Raw genomic sequence first — 15,333 nt, 5'->3', positions numbered from 1 at the left:
GTTTCTTAAAAAACAAACAAAAAAGCCCAACTGTTTCCCTCCCCCCCCAAAAAAAAAAGACAGAAAAAGAAAAAAAAAAAGAGGGGGCTGGGCAAACAATTAATTTGGGGTTGGATTTATTCAAGAGTCTCCTCTCCATTGTTACTGGATATAGCAGAACAGCTAGCACAATCATCATGATAAAAAAAATCCACTATGTAATGAATGAAATGAGGAGTTTGACAGGGCTAGAAAAATTGAACTTTTTGAAAGCCATCCTATTTAAGATAACTGTCTTCTTTTGACAAGTCTGCAGATAGAGTCTAACATTTATCTAATTTGATAAAGATATATAGAACACCGATCTAAAACTGGGAGACAAAATAGTTAATAAAAAAATTCAATTCCAAAACATTTGCAATCAACACTAGAAGCTAACTTTTTTCTGTTTCACTCCCCATCCTTAAGCATTAATAAACAGATACAATAGTACCTCTATGCAAGAGGCCATCTGAAAATTATTACAGCGCCAAGTTGAACATAAAGGTCATAAAGGTACAAGAAAGCAATGCCCTGCAGTGTCAGTCAGCAATTCACAATAAGTTCTCAGGCCTTAATCATAACTCATTTGATACATTTCAGCAAGGCATGGGCATATACTGATGCACAGCTAAGTCATTAGAGCTCATACATGCAGGCTTCCCTTTATCTTTCTTTTCACAGACTTGCCAGCAAAGGTCAGTTATTTCCCATAAAACTTCTTGTTCAGAAGAAATATCAGAAGATTGACATTTACTTTTGCTCTGTCAAATAACTTCATGACTGCAACACCTTCATACTGCAGCTGCAAAAGATCCTACCAAAAAGAAGACGTTTACGAGTGAGGAATCCTCAATAGCGTATATAAACTTATACAAGGCATTGTAATAAGGTAAGTTTTTGTGGAATATCACAAAATACATAGCATAAGCTAGAAAAATGAGAGAGCTACGGACCTGCTCATGCTCATAGCACATGAAAAAATAAGCTGCATTAAGAGTTTTCAGATGCTTACGTCTTTATCTGTGCTTATAAAAAATTACAAAAAGTCAAAGAGGGTCAAAGTTCAGCTCTAGGCCATAGTAATCTTCTCATTCAAGTAACAGCTGTAAAGCTGTAATGCTCAGAATTTCTCTTCCATTTGCCTAATCTTATTATGTAAACATTATAACATTCCATAATATAGCTCTCTAAAAAGCTTCTCTGCCACAGGTGTTAGTGAGGTGGTTTAGAACAACGCAATGTATGTTGGATGTCATCTACCTGGACTTCGGCAAACAGTCTGACATGGTTCCTCACCACCATCCTTCTCTCTAAATTGGAGAGGTATGGAGTTGAAAGATTGACTCTCTGATGGATTGATAACTGGTTGGCTGATTGCATCTAAAGGGCTGTGATCTATGGTTCTATGTCTGGGTGGAGACCGGTCACGAGTGGTGCCCTCCAAGGGTCAGTCTCGGGACTGGTGACCTTCAACATCCTTATCAGTGGTGTAGATGATAGAATCGAGTGCACCCTCAGCAACTTTGTGAACAACACCAAGCTGAGAGATGCAGTCAATACACTGGAGGGAAGGAAAGCCATCTAGAGGGACCAGGACAGGCTGGAGAACAGGCCTGTGTGAACCTCGTGAGGTTCCACGAGGGCAAGTGCAAGGTGTGCTGCACTTGGGCTGGGGCAATCCCAGATATTTACACAGACTGGGGGAAGCACTCTTGGAGAGCAGCCCTGCGGAGAAGGACTTTGGGGGTCCTGGTGGATGGGAAGCTGGACATGAGTCAGCAGTGCACACTTGCAGCCCGGAGGGCCAACTATATCCTGGGCTGTATTAAAAAAGGGGTGACCAGCAGGGAGAGGGAGGGGATTGCCCCCCTCTACTCAGATCTTGAGAGGCCGCATCAGAAGTACAGCATCCAGGCCTGGGGCCCCCAACACAAGAAAGATGCAGAGCTCTTGGAACAGGTCCAAAGGATAGTCACTAAAATGATCAGAGGGCTGGAGCACCTCTCCTATATGGAAAGGTGGAGGGAACTGGGCTTGTTCAGCTTGGAGAAGAGAAGGCTCCAGGGAGACTTCATTGTGGCATTCCAGTACTTGAAGGGAGCATATAAACAGAAGGGGGAACAGCTTTTTACATGGGTTGACAGTAATAAGACAAGAGGGAATGATTTTAAACTAAGACAGAGGAGATTCAGGTTAGATATCAGGAGGAAGTTTTTCACTCAGAGGGTGGTGATGCACTGGAACAAGTTGTCCATAGAGGTTGTGGAAGCCCCATCTCTGGAGGCATTCAAGGCAAGGCTGGATGTGGCTCTTAGGCAGCCTGATCTACCAGTTGGCAATGCTGCCCCTGTCGGGGTGGTTGAAACTAGATGATCTTTAAAATCCTTTTCAATCCAGGCCATTCTATGATTTTATGATTTGATTCTATGTCTCAGAAAGAAGCAACTTCTCCGTTAGTACTAATTACACAATGCCAATTCAGTTTCCTCCCTGTTCACATAGGCACTAGTTCTAGTTACACTTCCTTCTCATCAGTGAAGGACACCTGACAAAGCCATGGGACTCCCTGCATTGATTCATCTCAGGAATTAATTTTTTCCACTACCTGTTGTTGTCAAGGCAGCTTTTCACAGAATCGTAGTATAAGTTCATGTTGGAAGAGACTTGAATGCCTGCCACCCCCATCCCCAAAGAATCCTATTCAGCCTGGCCTTGGGCACCTTCAGGGATGGGGCACCCACACTTCTCTTTGGACAGCCTATGCCAGGGTCTCACTGCCTCTAGGTAAAGGTTTTCCTCCTAATATTTAATCTAAATCTGACTTCTTTAAAGATGTTCCCCCTGTTTTCACACTGTTTAGGCAGAGAACATAATATTTTGATAAAGAGTCTGGCAAGCAGAAGAGAGATTTGCTGTTCATAAACACCCCACAAAATCATGTAATATTAAATAGGATTGTTCTTACCTGATAATGTAACATAAAGGTTTCCATCTGTACCCCCATGAATTTTGCTTTTACCTCAAAATCTCCTACTTCTTCTGTTGGACTGATTTCAAATATTACATTTTTAAATCTGTGAATTTAAGGAATTAAAAACCACAGTTCACAAACATGCAGTTCCTAATGACACAGACAAAGGACGTATCAGATGAAAGCTGTAGATAAATTTCTAATTCTATTCTTAATTTCTGGTCGTTTGGAATGAGACTCAGCACAACAATGAATGGAAGCCTGAAGTTCTACACCTGATAGGTTACATCTTCACACAAGCACAGCAGGAAATTTAGCCCGCATACATCAGCAATCTACCTCTGCTCTTAGACATACCCACCTCACTTAGTACAAAGCACAAAAAAAAGCACTGAAAAAAAATCCAGTAACAAGTAGTTTCTATATAGTATAGCAAAAGATACATAAATTACTCAAGGCCAGCAAACCGCAGCTCAACAAGCTCAAGTTAGCCTTAAGAGTTATTAAGTGCAGTAGCAATTCACTCAAGGAGGAATCCCTTCTGTGATGAGGCTGTGGGGGGGGTGAAGGCAGAAAGAGGGTGTCATCTTTAAATCCTATTAAATGTATCTATCAGAGACCTGCTTCCATTTAACCAGAAATAAGAGAACAGCACATGATCAGTTTGTGAGTTGCTTTTTCTCAGCCCTGTGACAGCCTACATAGTCAAAAACAGTATGCAACATTTCCCTCTTTCTCTGGAAAAGTTACTTAGCTCTAATGAGTTTTTAAGGAACACTTACTGGTTAACTTGCAGGTCCTCAATCTCTAAAAGCACCCCCTTCTCATGAAGTCGAGCTGCAGTGTATTTTAGAGAAATCTTCTTACTGTTTTTACCTTTCATCTCTCGAGGCTTCTTAGAAACTCTGGGGGGAAGAAGGGATTAAAAAAAAACAAAACAGCAAACAAAATATAGTAAATGTTGCATCTTATGCAGATTAGTGGCTAGAACCAGAATAGATGGTCCAACTAACAGAGCTGACATATTTCTACTACTGTTTATCTACACAGCACCAGTAGCTCAGATCAGATCTCTGACTATCTACCAGTAATATATACAACCGATGCAGAAAAAAACGAACAAAAACACAATAGTAGTTCATGAAAAGCACTACCATTTATATAATGAGGCAAAGTTTTTTACTGTTAACAAACTATTTTTACTGGTACTCTGAAAATGGATCTGTAATCGTTAGTTTGACATGTAACAACATTAAAAAAAAGTAATTGATTATTTACATGAACCAGGATCGTACACATTAGGTGCATCTGTGTACAGCCTGTTGCCCGGGCAGATTTAGACTTTTTTATTTCTCATCAAACAGCATACTGATCAGGTATCCAAGGGCCATGCCATTAAGGTTCCCCTTCTTGCCTTGTCTGACTAATCGTCTCTCTGTTACCCATCCTACATCAGTGCATTAAAGTTAAAATTCCTACGTGCCTGTATGACAAAACAGAGACCTGGACTACCTTACACTTTGGACTCCATTTTAATAAAACTAGAATGTTCAATGCCAGCAATTTCAGGCTTAATGCCTACCAAGTTTCCCTTCTTGCCATATTTGTGTTTCACTCTTTTCAACAACCAGCCACAAGTGTACAAACCCAACTCTGGAATTTCTTCAGAACAGACAGGTACTTCCACAACATGTTCAGATTAAAAATGAAACAGGGAAAACAGACCCAGTTACACTGAAAAATTTTCTAAGGCTACTGGGGACTATGCGGTGCTGCCCAACAATGTGAAGAGAAGAAAGAAACTATATGTGGAAAGACATAGTTTTTCTTACAGGAAAATCTGAACTGTCTACCACTGTACCAACTCCCTCTGAGAGAAAGAGAGGACAAATTATGATCAGTGCAGTCACTGTAAGTAAAAAGGATGTTTTCGTTCTCTGTTACAAGAAAAAACGATGGGGCAGTTTAACTGAGCAGTGCGTATATTACTGGCACAACCCATCCATTATGTCTGGTCTCTCTACATTCCTCTCTCTCAAAGGGACAAAAATTCCTTCAGCTATGTCTTTTTCACCCAACTCAGGGGCCACACTCTCCCTTAGCTTTGTGCAAATGGCATTACCACCCTTCTTAGCAATGACCTATACATTCTTTCAGAAACAAGCATTTATTTCTAAGGACACAACAAAGTTCTGAGATACTTACTTGCCCTTGCTGGCCAGGTTATCCAAACAGGTTTTGATGTAGCTTTTGTAATAATCAACTTGTTCCCCATAAAAGGTAGCTTTGGAATTCAAGGCACTGTATGTTTGCTGCAGCTTCACCAGCTCTGCCTTTCTTCTCTGACGGTATCTACGCTGATTTCGGATATCCTACAGCAAAGAGTAAGACATGCAGAGACCTACTGGTGATTGAAGCTCTCCTGCTGCTCAAAGCCCAGAGCACTGAGACAGACTGAGAAGTGCTGTTCAATTCTGTTTAGCCTTCCTTCAGGCTACAAGCTGCAGTAAGATTCCTCAGTGACACCTGCCCCAGTTTAAGTGTCATCACTTCTCTGTGTTGGCTGTTTCTAGTCCTAACCAACTCTCTGCATTGACTCTTTTTGGACCTAACCAACTCTACACAGCAGTTCATTTAAGTGTTCCACTGCTTTCTCAAGCTTCAGTGCTGACATAATTGCAATGACTAGAGTAGGCACCATCAGTATATGATTTAAAGACAGCAATGTTTGCTTTAACTGGGTAGGAGAGGTACATTAAAAATCAAAAACTATAATCATAAAAATGCGAAAAAGGTGCCAGTCTGTCTTTGTTAGTCAGCTGTTTTTAAGCACGCTATATTACTAACTTATCAAAAATTATGGCACGTTCAAGTCATTTTCACTTCCAATATTTATTAATGACCAAATGATCGATTTTAATTTCACCTCTGAACCTCTGAAAGTGATAATTCATTCACTTGATATACATAATATTTTCCCATGCATTACTTGGCAAATGTATGATATGCTACATTGATAAAACATTTCTATGTGTAATGGTGTTATATCACTTCTGTAATTTTTTTCTTAGCTCCTCCCTAAAGTATTCCAGTTATTCTTGAACAAGTGTATTTAAATAGAAACAGTGTTTACTTTTTCTTTAAGTTATGGACAAAACTTCTGTGCGAGAGTAACTTTCTAGAGGCACTATTTACACCACTAAAAGGACTGGGAGAAGACATCACACACCAAGGAGTTCTCCCAGCGTCTAATAATTAAGGTGCCTGAGATTCTGGCAACAGAATCGTTTCTGAAAACACAGACTTCCCATAAAAGTTGGACTTTCCAAATGTAATGAAGTAAAATACATATTTTATATTATCCAACTACTGCAAAACCTACTCCTGAAAACTCACACCAGTTTTACAACACTGCAAACAACAACCAAAAAAAAACCCACCTCCTCTGTAATTACTAGGAAACTGTTAAACTGGCTTACCTTTGCAATGTCATTGATTAGTTCCTGGTATTTATTTTTTGCATTCACTATCCCTAGTTCTGTCAGTTTCTTCAGGCCTGTCTTGATTTTCTCCTTTTTACTCTGAAGATTTAAGTTGCCATCTTCCTTTACAGACACAGATTTTTTCATCTTGTCAGGAGTCTTAGCATCACGAATGGCCCGTTTCTGCATAGTTCTTTGATGCTCTGCTTCCTAGAAAAACACAACAAGAAAATTTCAAGATTATAAGCTGATTATTTTTAAGGTGATGAAGAACAAGAACCACATCACCTAACCTCCAGCACAGCAGGACACTGAATTTTGCTCAATCATTCCAGTACTGACTTATGAATACACTGGATGAACACATTCCATATACAGGAACTGGCAGACACCTACCTACAAGGTAGAAGACTGTTCTAAACAAGTATTTTCTAACAACTATCAAAAGAGTTAGACTCACACACACAATTTCCATTATATCCCCTCATCACTTTTCTTTCATGCTGCTCCAAAACCAATGGAGACAGCCTCACTACACTATATAATGCAGATTCCCAAAATGGTATGGGAATCCCAGTGTATATTTACGTCTAGATAAACAACAAATTCTCAGTCCAAAAAGCACGAGGGAGAAATAAATTCTTCGTACTTGCTCTGAGGTAGCTGAAGTTTCCAAGATTTCAGTTAGCGTCTCCCCAGGTTGGAAGCGGATTACATCAACAATTAAACGTTTTGTGCTGCAGAGAAACCACGGAAAAAGGAGGTAAAAATTTAGGCCAAGGGACCTTCAATGCTGCTATTCTGCAATAATAGCAACACTACTGATTTTAGTTGAGAGCAGAACTCCAAGAACTGATTTACTTTTTTTTTTTTTATACTGTTGTATCAGAAACTGATTCCTTAAAAAGATGCATCTGTACAGTACGAAGACCTTCTCCAAAAGCTAGAACACCTTCTCCAAAAGCTAGAACTTTAACCCCATATATTTTAAGGCAGTCTGAGCACTACCACCTGGACCACAGAAGCTTCAAATTTTGAGGTAAAAGATAAAGCAGTTAGCAGCAACTACAATTTCACGCATATTTCTAGCATAACAAATTGCATCAACACCTTTACCATTCACATCTTAGAGGACTTCAAGGACATCTGGTAAATGCTTTTGAAATCAATATCATCTTCTTCTGGTGAGTAGGGAAATACTGGCATATATTTCAAGAAACACAGGTAATGCAAAAGTATTTTTAGACAGAGAATTTTCTTTTGAGAGATCACTGCTTCATCTAGGCCAAGTGTAAGCTGACCTGCTGAACTCTTCAGCTAAGCTTCCTGGCATCAGAGCAGGAGTGCATCAGAGCATGTAAACACATAACAACATCAGGTAGTGGCTCTGTACATCCCAGCAACAGGGACATGCTTAAAACTGGCTAAGAGTCAGTATTAGCATTAAGTTCTCCCAGTTTAAAAACAAAAACAAAAAAAAACCAGTGACAACAACAAAAATCATCAACTGTTTGTTGCTCTTTCTGCCAGGCTACCAACATTTCTATTACCCAAAAAGTTATTTGTCTCAGAGTCAAGTATGGGAGACACAGAGAGCAAAGGGAACAGAAGTGCGTCGTAAACTACGGAAAGGTGAGTAGAAGGAGATATTTCCCACAACAAAAAACTACACGGAGATTATAATAAATTACCATCATAATCTCCTCCTTCACTAGGAAGATACAGACACATTCTGCTCATAGGCTAAATAATTCAGCTGGCTCTCCCAAGAGCTAGCAATTGTTATCAGTACGGCAACACATGCACTAGACATTCTGTTACTAATAGAATATCCTTATGTCACACATTCAATTGAAAATATTTGCACAGGGCATCGTTAAGGCAACGCAAACAGGACTGTGCCTTAATTTTACATCAGCAGTCTTCAGAGTTAAAACTAAATAGTGATGATTGCTATGAGTTATTTACAATAATCCTAACAAAGATTTACTTGCATGTGAATGATAACTGCTGCCATCAGACTTGCTCACAATGGTAATATTTTCTTTTCTGGTAATTTTTCTCCTCCAGATTCAGCACAGATAAAGAGTGACAAATTTTACAGTGAAAAAGAACTAGCAAATTTAAACAAATCTAAAGGAAATGGCTACAATCTCAGTATATTTTGATTAACAGTACCACATTTGCTTTATTTAAACTTCAGTTCTCATACTTTCACAAACAGAACAGTATGAAAATCCAGGTTCTACTCTCCTCTCCTTTTGAGAAATTTACCAGGTAGTTTATCTCTCACTTACTTCAGCAGAATTGTCCTAGCATCCATCTCTGCATTTTCATCACCAGGAACATCAAATTTATTAGTGAGTGTGAGAGAAACCTCCGTCTTTGCTAGTATCTCCCTGTTTGGGTCATTAACATTGCCAGACCCTTCCCCTGTCAAGTAGAAAAAGATTTTATAGATTACTTCATATTCTTCACATTCTTGACTGCTACAGCTCGCTATTTTCCCCCCCAAGTAACAGACTACAGAAAAACTACACTGTTGACCGTCAAATTTGTCCTATGCCAATAAGAACTATTAAAAACATCATCTGGAATGTATCAGACTCCCCCCGCCCCCAGAATTGACTGTTCACACACCAGAAAGGCATCATGTAATCTCTAGTTTCTACACCTTAAGGATTTATGTGTATTCTACACTGTTTCTCTCAACACCTTACTCTAACAAGAAGAAAGCTGGCCTGCCAATAATAATTAATAAATTAAAATATCAGCGTGCCCTTCTGTCCACGCTCTCAATAGAATGCATTTTCTAATCTAAAAATAAAGCTCCTGTTAGCGACCAAGCTTTTAATTCTTCTAAAAGAATTTCAGCCTGTCAAAAGAAATTTTTCTTGTTCCAACTGCAGATGAATTCTCACCAGAAAATAGCTGCCCGGTTGCTTTTTTCCCCCTCTCCCATGCCCATGTTTTAAAGGGCTGCAGAAAGATTCAACTCTGACATTAACTGCTGCAATTAAATACGAACAGGAGAAATGAAATGGTGGAAAAAGGTAAATTCTAGTAAAACTTGAAGTCTGGCATTTCTCATGTAACACTTTTGTTCTTTGTGCACACTCAGAAAACATGCCTGCACTCATTCCTTTAAAAAGTTCCCTCTTTTCTTAAGAAGCAACTTCAAAGGTAACTTTGGATGTCAAAGAGTGAAAGCTGAATCCATCCACCCCCCCCAAGACCTGTGGACTAGATTTCATGCTTGCAACAGCTGTAATAGCAAAACCAAGGAGAGCCTGGTTTGTGCAACTTTCTCATTTTTCATATGGTGAAGCAATAAACTTTGGCTTAGATCCTGCTTCTAGAAAAGTTCCACGGATTAACAGTGCAGTTAAATCCTTCCTCCATCCAACTCAAACAAACAAAAGAAACCACACACAAAAAAAATCTTTTTTTTTCCCCTGTCCCTATTGTTCCTTTATCAGATATTCACTAATGGACACACTCAAAAGTAGGAAAAAAAAGTTTTTTGTCCATATGTCAAAGACTGCAATTTCTCCTGTGTGACACATGTCACTTAATGTACTTTTTACTAAACTCTCAAGGAACACAGATTTTCAGCAGACACACCTTTGCAAATGGGATGCACAAAGAAATGGCTCCAACATCAGGGAACAAAGAATACATTTCAAAATTTCTGTTCATCTTCTGGAAACAGGAGTGGTGTAACATAAGGTGTTTGGAGATGAGAAAAGAAAGAAGCCAGGCATCTATTTTTTTCTCCAAGTTAACAAGTTCTGCTGTCAGAACAATAAACTGGAACGAATACACTGCTCTTTTAGAGCACACACTTTGCACACCAAACAACCGTAGATTATTTCTTTGACAGTTTCTTTACTGCACTTCAAATCATATAAAGTAATACTGCATAATTCTGAAGTAAAACAGTTCACCTATTAAGGACTCAATTGTAGGAACTTCTCCAAGATCATCCATCAACTCATGAATTGGATCATTATGCTCAGGAGCAATTGCATCTTGATGGTCTAAGAGCAGCTGGGTGAACAGAAAAATGAATTATGTTGTTAACCATAAAACCTCTTCTTTACAGTGAAATTACATTACTTTATGCTAGTATCTTTTAGAAAAAAAATATTAACTTCACTGAACACTAAAGCAGCAATATCAGCTCAAAGTTGTACTATTATCATACACTCAGACGCTTCCAAAATAAACTTAAAACAGTAGCAAATTATTGAATTCTAAAAACTTACAAGCGCTTGCACAGTACAGTCGAATGGAAACTTTCACTTTCACTTTAAGATTTGGTTACTTCAGGTTCCAAAAGAAGCATTTTCTGTGTAAGGACTGCTTATAAGGAGCAACTATGGCTGATGTATACTTACAGTGTGCGTATTGATGATTTCACCAATAGAAATATAAATAACTGGTTTAGTGAGAGTCACCAAGTCAGAATATTCATCAATATTAAATTTATCCTGCAATTCAGGAACCTCACAAGCAGCCTGAAAAAAGCGTCTTAAAAAAAAAAAAGGAAAAAAAGATTAATCAGCATAACTCTGTGAGTCACAAGGCTCATCAAGAACATCAGCTCCCTGTGATAATCCCAAGCAAGGTAACTCTTCTTAAAACTATGGTACCCATGTATACTACAATTTGACAAGCAATAGCTTATCACATCAAAAGTAACCTAGAAAATTCAATAATTATTACTGCTGGCCATGTTGTCATTAGCTCACTGTCAGCATCTCCAGGACAAGTCTATGGACTGAATGAGCTTGTTCACCCATCCTTCCATCTTAGCCGCAGTAATAATCCTCACTCCTGGCCATCTCCAGTTTTCCTTCTTCCAAAAGATGAAAGGTATAAATAAGCTCTTCATTCAAGAATTGTCATCTTATTATACAAACACCTAAATTCCAGTCTCTTGTATACCTAAGTGCCATCTAGTTTTCATACAGAGAACTGAGGTTCATACAGGAAAGAATATACACCCCCTCTAGTTGCTCATGGCTAGAATATCATAATAAACACACAGAAAAACAACCTTTACTCTGGAGACTTGTATGCCAAGCCAAGTGTTCTGACCATCTCATTAATATACTATAGTTTGTAAATATTGACATACTTTATATGTCATTATTATTGATGTTTACGGAAGCCTGGAGTGCAATTTCTTATTTTCAACAGACTTCCTACTTGATAGAGATGGAATTTATCACAGTTAAAATTCACAATTGCTTTTTGTTTGCAACATTATCCTCTGCCAAACTTCTCAACTTAATCAGCTAAAGTCCTCTACCTGAATTTCTGGTATGACTGCGACAAGTATTCATTAATGATGCTTAGATGTGCATTGTCTCCCATGAACATCTTATTGGATGCAGCATGCTGCAGCATCTTTGCAATAGAACCAAGGTTTCTTCGTTGATCTGTGGTCAGCTGACCTCCAGCTGAAAGATCAATTATGTCAAATGCATCTGGCGCAACAATGGCTGGATTCATGTAGCGATAATAGAGTAAGTTGCCAACAATCTAGGGAAAGTTGATGAGAAAAAAAAAAAAAACACATGAAGAGACAATGGTATTGGTCTCCAGTGAGTTTTACTGAAATTACTCTAAATGAGTTCTGACAAATTACCATCCTGTGAACAGCAGGCCCCATTCAAGATATGGGGTCTACTGTGCTGACACATGCATGCACATGCTATCACCCAAAAATCTAGTATTAAACTGAAAATAAATAAATAAACACATGTACAACTTGTGAACATAAAGCCCTAAGACTGACCAATACTAGTTCCAGGACAATACAACTACAGACATTCCTACTCAAAGATTTTTCAAATTTAATTCATAAAAATATACTGACAGGCAATATTAAAAGTTACCAATGAATTACTCATATGAACATAAGAAAAATTATTACAAGAATAGAATTTAGTCTAACAGAAGGCAGAACAACTAAAGTATGGAGAAAGCTAGTACTGCAGTCTTATTAAGGGATATGAACTAACTCTTAACAGAAGTGTGCAGAATTGACCACCATCTCCAACAAAGCAAAAAAATGGTGAAGCACGGCAAACAAAAGGAGCTGAACTGAGAGAACAGCACCTACTTGCCAACCCTTTTCCATAAGCCCTCTTCCTTCAGAATAACACCTAGATAACCAGCAACATTTTCAGCTACAGTCCCCAATTAAAAACAAGCGAGAGTAACTGAGAAACACCACTTAATCCAGAGGTAAGAAACTCAGAAGTACAGAAATGAGTGGCATTTGACATTTCAAAATCCAATTTATCTGGCTAAAAGTGAGCACTGAAGAACCAAAGATAAAGATGTCATGTTATCCACATGCTCATATATACACACTTCTAATCTATATATTTTGCCTACAGTAATTCCAGCAACAAAAAGGAATTAGCCCAGCATGCAGATGTACAGCAGAAGTTCTCACACCACACACTTAAGTATTTTCTTGTGTTTCACATAAATTTGCAGAGAGCCAAGTCACAATCTTGGCTTCTCCTGCTTCACATGTGGTTTGAATGCACAGAAAAGATCGAAGGTGTGAAGAAACAGATGAAAACAGAAAGAAAAAACTTAGCCATTGCTAAGCTGTCCCATAAATTAACTGCTTTCAGAGAGGTCATGGTTTTTACAGTTGTTTCATGCAAGCTCCTGTTGTACTTATCCCAGACTACGTCACCTGATCACAACAGTCAGAGCTGTTCATTACCACTCATAAGAAATATACTTGTGAGAGAAGTCACATGAATAATAATAATGCCTGTAGTGGAAAGACGAGCAGTACACTGTACAAGTAGTTTTAGGCCCTAAAAAATCCATAGTCAGTCACTACAAAGCTGCAGTTTTGAGTTTGGTGTGGATAGTTACGTTTCCACAAAGACTGATGAAAACTGCAATTTTCCACCTAAATTTACAGATGGAAAAAATTAATTCACCTGCATAGAAAGAATCGATGCCTCAGAATGGGAAAGCACAGAACTAGAAGAGAGAAGAAAACAGCATTCAGATTGGTAATTACTTTGTAATGAAGCAGAGAAAGAGAAGCTTAAAGAGACTGTGTCAAGTACCGTAAGATCCAAACTTTTATTAATAAGCAGAGTTATTTCCACAGATTTGTGAAGACCTTTAAAATAACAGAAAGCCAGGACAAAATTTCATAAGTTCATAAGTTCATAAGTTCATAAACTTAATTTATGAACTTCATAAGTTCATAAACTTAATTTCATAAACATAAATTTCAATGAAAGCCACAATGCTAGACTCATTCAGAAGTATCTACTATTAGAATCCTTTTAGTTCCCCAAATCTACTGAAATGTACAATACAAAACTGCCTAGACATCAGGAGAAATGACATTCTATATGTTGTTGTGGCTAAAATATCCTAGGGTATATCCCTAGATAAGTGAAGCGAGAATATCAGAATTCTGCATACAGACCTTTTAACATGACACAGTCTCTTTAAGAAAAGAGCAACAGGCTTAGACTGTACCACTAAAACCAAAGTCTACTGTCCAGAAGCAAGAGTATCCTAAGTCAAGAAACGTAGAGGGCAAAATGCCCAAGATATTAAAAGCAAAAGGAGAAGGAACAGGATGACTTCTTCTGAACATGGCATTAACATCTCCTTTGACATACATGAATCTAGCAATCCAAATCACAATGTGAAATATTTTAAATCCATAACAACAAACAACCTGTTGACAGCTTTACATACACTTCTCTGCACACATACGCTCAAAGAATACTGAGATGCATTTGCTACAGTCAATCTGGCTGACAACTATTCACAACAGTGTTCAGCTCCTCACCTTCAGAAGCTCATCCTCGCCAGCATCAGGAAATTTGTCATGCAGGGAGTCTTTCAGTACCTTGGCGATGAAACGCATTCCGTAACTTTGAAGGAAAGGAAAGGCAAGTGAGACGACCACAAGGATGAACTCACCAATAACTTCTACAGGATAATGCCATGATACTCCAGACTTACGGGATTTTGTCGACTGAACTAACGATAGCAGACAGAAACTTGTCTGTCACTGTCTTCATATTTCTGATTGAGGCATCCAGGCGTGTTCTCACCTCTTCATGACTTAGAGCTTGTTCGGGTGTAACATCGTATGGCAATTTGCTATTTGAAAAAGTCAAACGTGAAGGTGAGTACCTCAGTCTAACATACTTCTGTCAGAGCCAGGCAGAATTTCGAACCTGACACAGAAACAACCCCACACTCACCTGGCTACCAAGAACTGCGTGTTAGAAGATTCTAAGCACTGAAAGAGCAAAAGACTTCTCCCATACTCAGCTGTCCCTGACAGAGCCACCATGAGAAATGGCCCAGGTAACTCAAAACTATCCTTTTGTACAGCATGCAGACACGGCCTCTAGGATGAAGAAGTGCCATATGCCGTTGGAAATAAATCAGTGAAAAATGAAAGCTGCATATTTCAACATTAAGATGTAGATGTCATTAATGTGTTGCATTGCAAGAGCTGTCTTTTACTTTATAGAATTTTTTTCCACTTCTTCTGAAGTACAATGAAAACAAAACAACAACAACAGAAACACAGAATCCTCAAAATCCAGTGAACATCAAGCACTGGAAGAAAAAGAAACCCAGGACAAAGCACACAGAAATTCTGCCTGGGGACAGATGAGGAGGCAATCAAGAATTTATAGATCAGGATTAAAGGATTAAATTAAAGGCAGGACAGGGACAGATGACACAGCAGGGGTCTACAGGCCAACTGATCAGGATCTTTGAATGGATGAGACCTTCTATGGGCAGACAGGAAAAGCTGCATGTTCACAAGCCCTC

General features: G+C 38.7%; 1 protein-coding gene across 1 annotated transcript in view; it reads right to left on the bottom strand.

Moving 5' to 3' along the window:
* Window positions 1-383: 383 nt before the first annotated feature.
* Window positions 384-15,333, bottom strand: part of IQGAP1 (IQ motif containing GTPase activating protein 1) — a 47,427-nt gene continuing 32,477 nt past the window's right edge. The window contains exons 27-38 of the mRNA XM_065734188.1: window positions 14,506-14,646; window positions 14,330-14,414; window positions 11,792-12,024; window positions 10,875-11,007; window positions 10,422-10,524; window positions 8,772-8,907; window positions 7,124-7,211; window positions 6,472-6,684; window positions 5,198-5,364; window positions 3,775-3,897; window positions 2,987-3,095; window positions 384-835 (exon numbers count right to left, since the gene is read on the bottom strand). Of these exons, the coding sequence (XP_065590260.1) occupies window positions 722-835; window positions 2,987-3,095; window positions 3,775-3,897; window positions 5,198-5,364; window positions 6,472-6,684; window positions 7,124-7,211; window positions 8,772-8,907; window positions 10,422-10,524; window positions 10,875-11,007; window positions 11,792-12,024; window positions 14,330-14,414; window positions 14,506-14,646 (1,645 nt within the window). The 3' untranslated portion in view covers window positions 384-721. The remainder of the gene's footprint in view (window positions 836-2,986; window positions 3,096-3,774; window positions 3,898-5,197; window positions 5,365-6,471; window positions 6,685-7,123; window positions 7,212-8,771; window positions 8,908-10,421; window positions 10,525-10,874; window positions 11,008-11,791; window positions 12,025-14,329; window positions 14,415-14,505; window positions 14,647-15,333) is intronic.

Source organism: Cyrtonyx montezumae, unplaced genomic scaffold (genome assembly GCF_038088225.1).
Source record: "Cyrtonyx montezumae isolate F1298 unplaced genomic scaffold, pur_monq_1.0 scaffold_17, whole genome shotgun sequence".
Taxonomy (NCBI): domain Eukaryota; kingdom Metazoa; phylum Chordata; class Aves; order Galliformes; family Odontophoridae; genus Cyrtonyx; species Cyrtonyx montezumae.
Note: the sequence above shows the minus strand (reverse complement) of the source record. Positions and strands in the feature narration are given on the sequence as shown.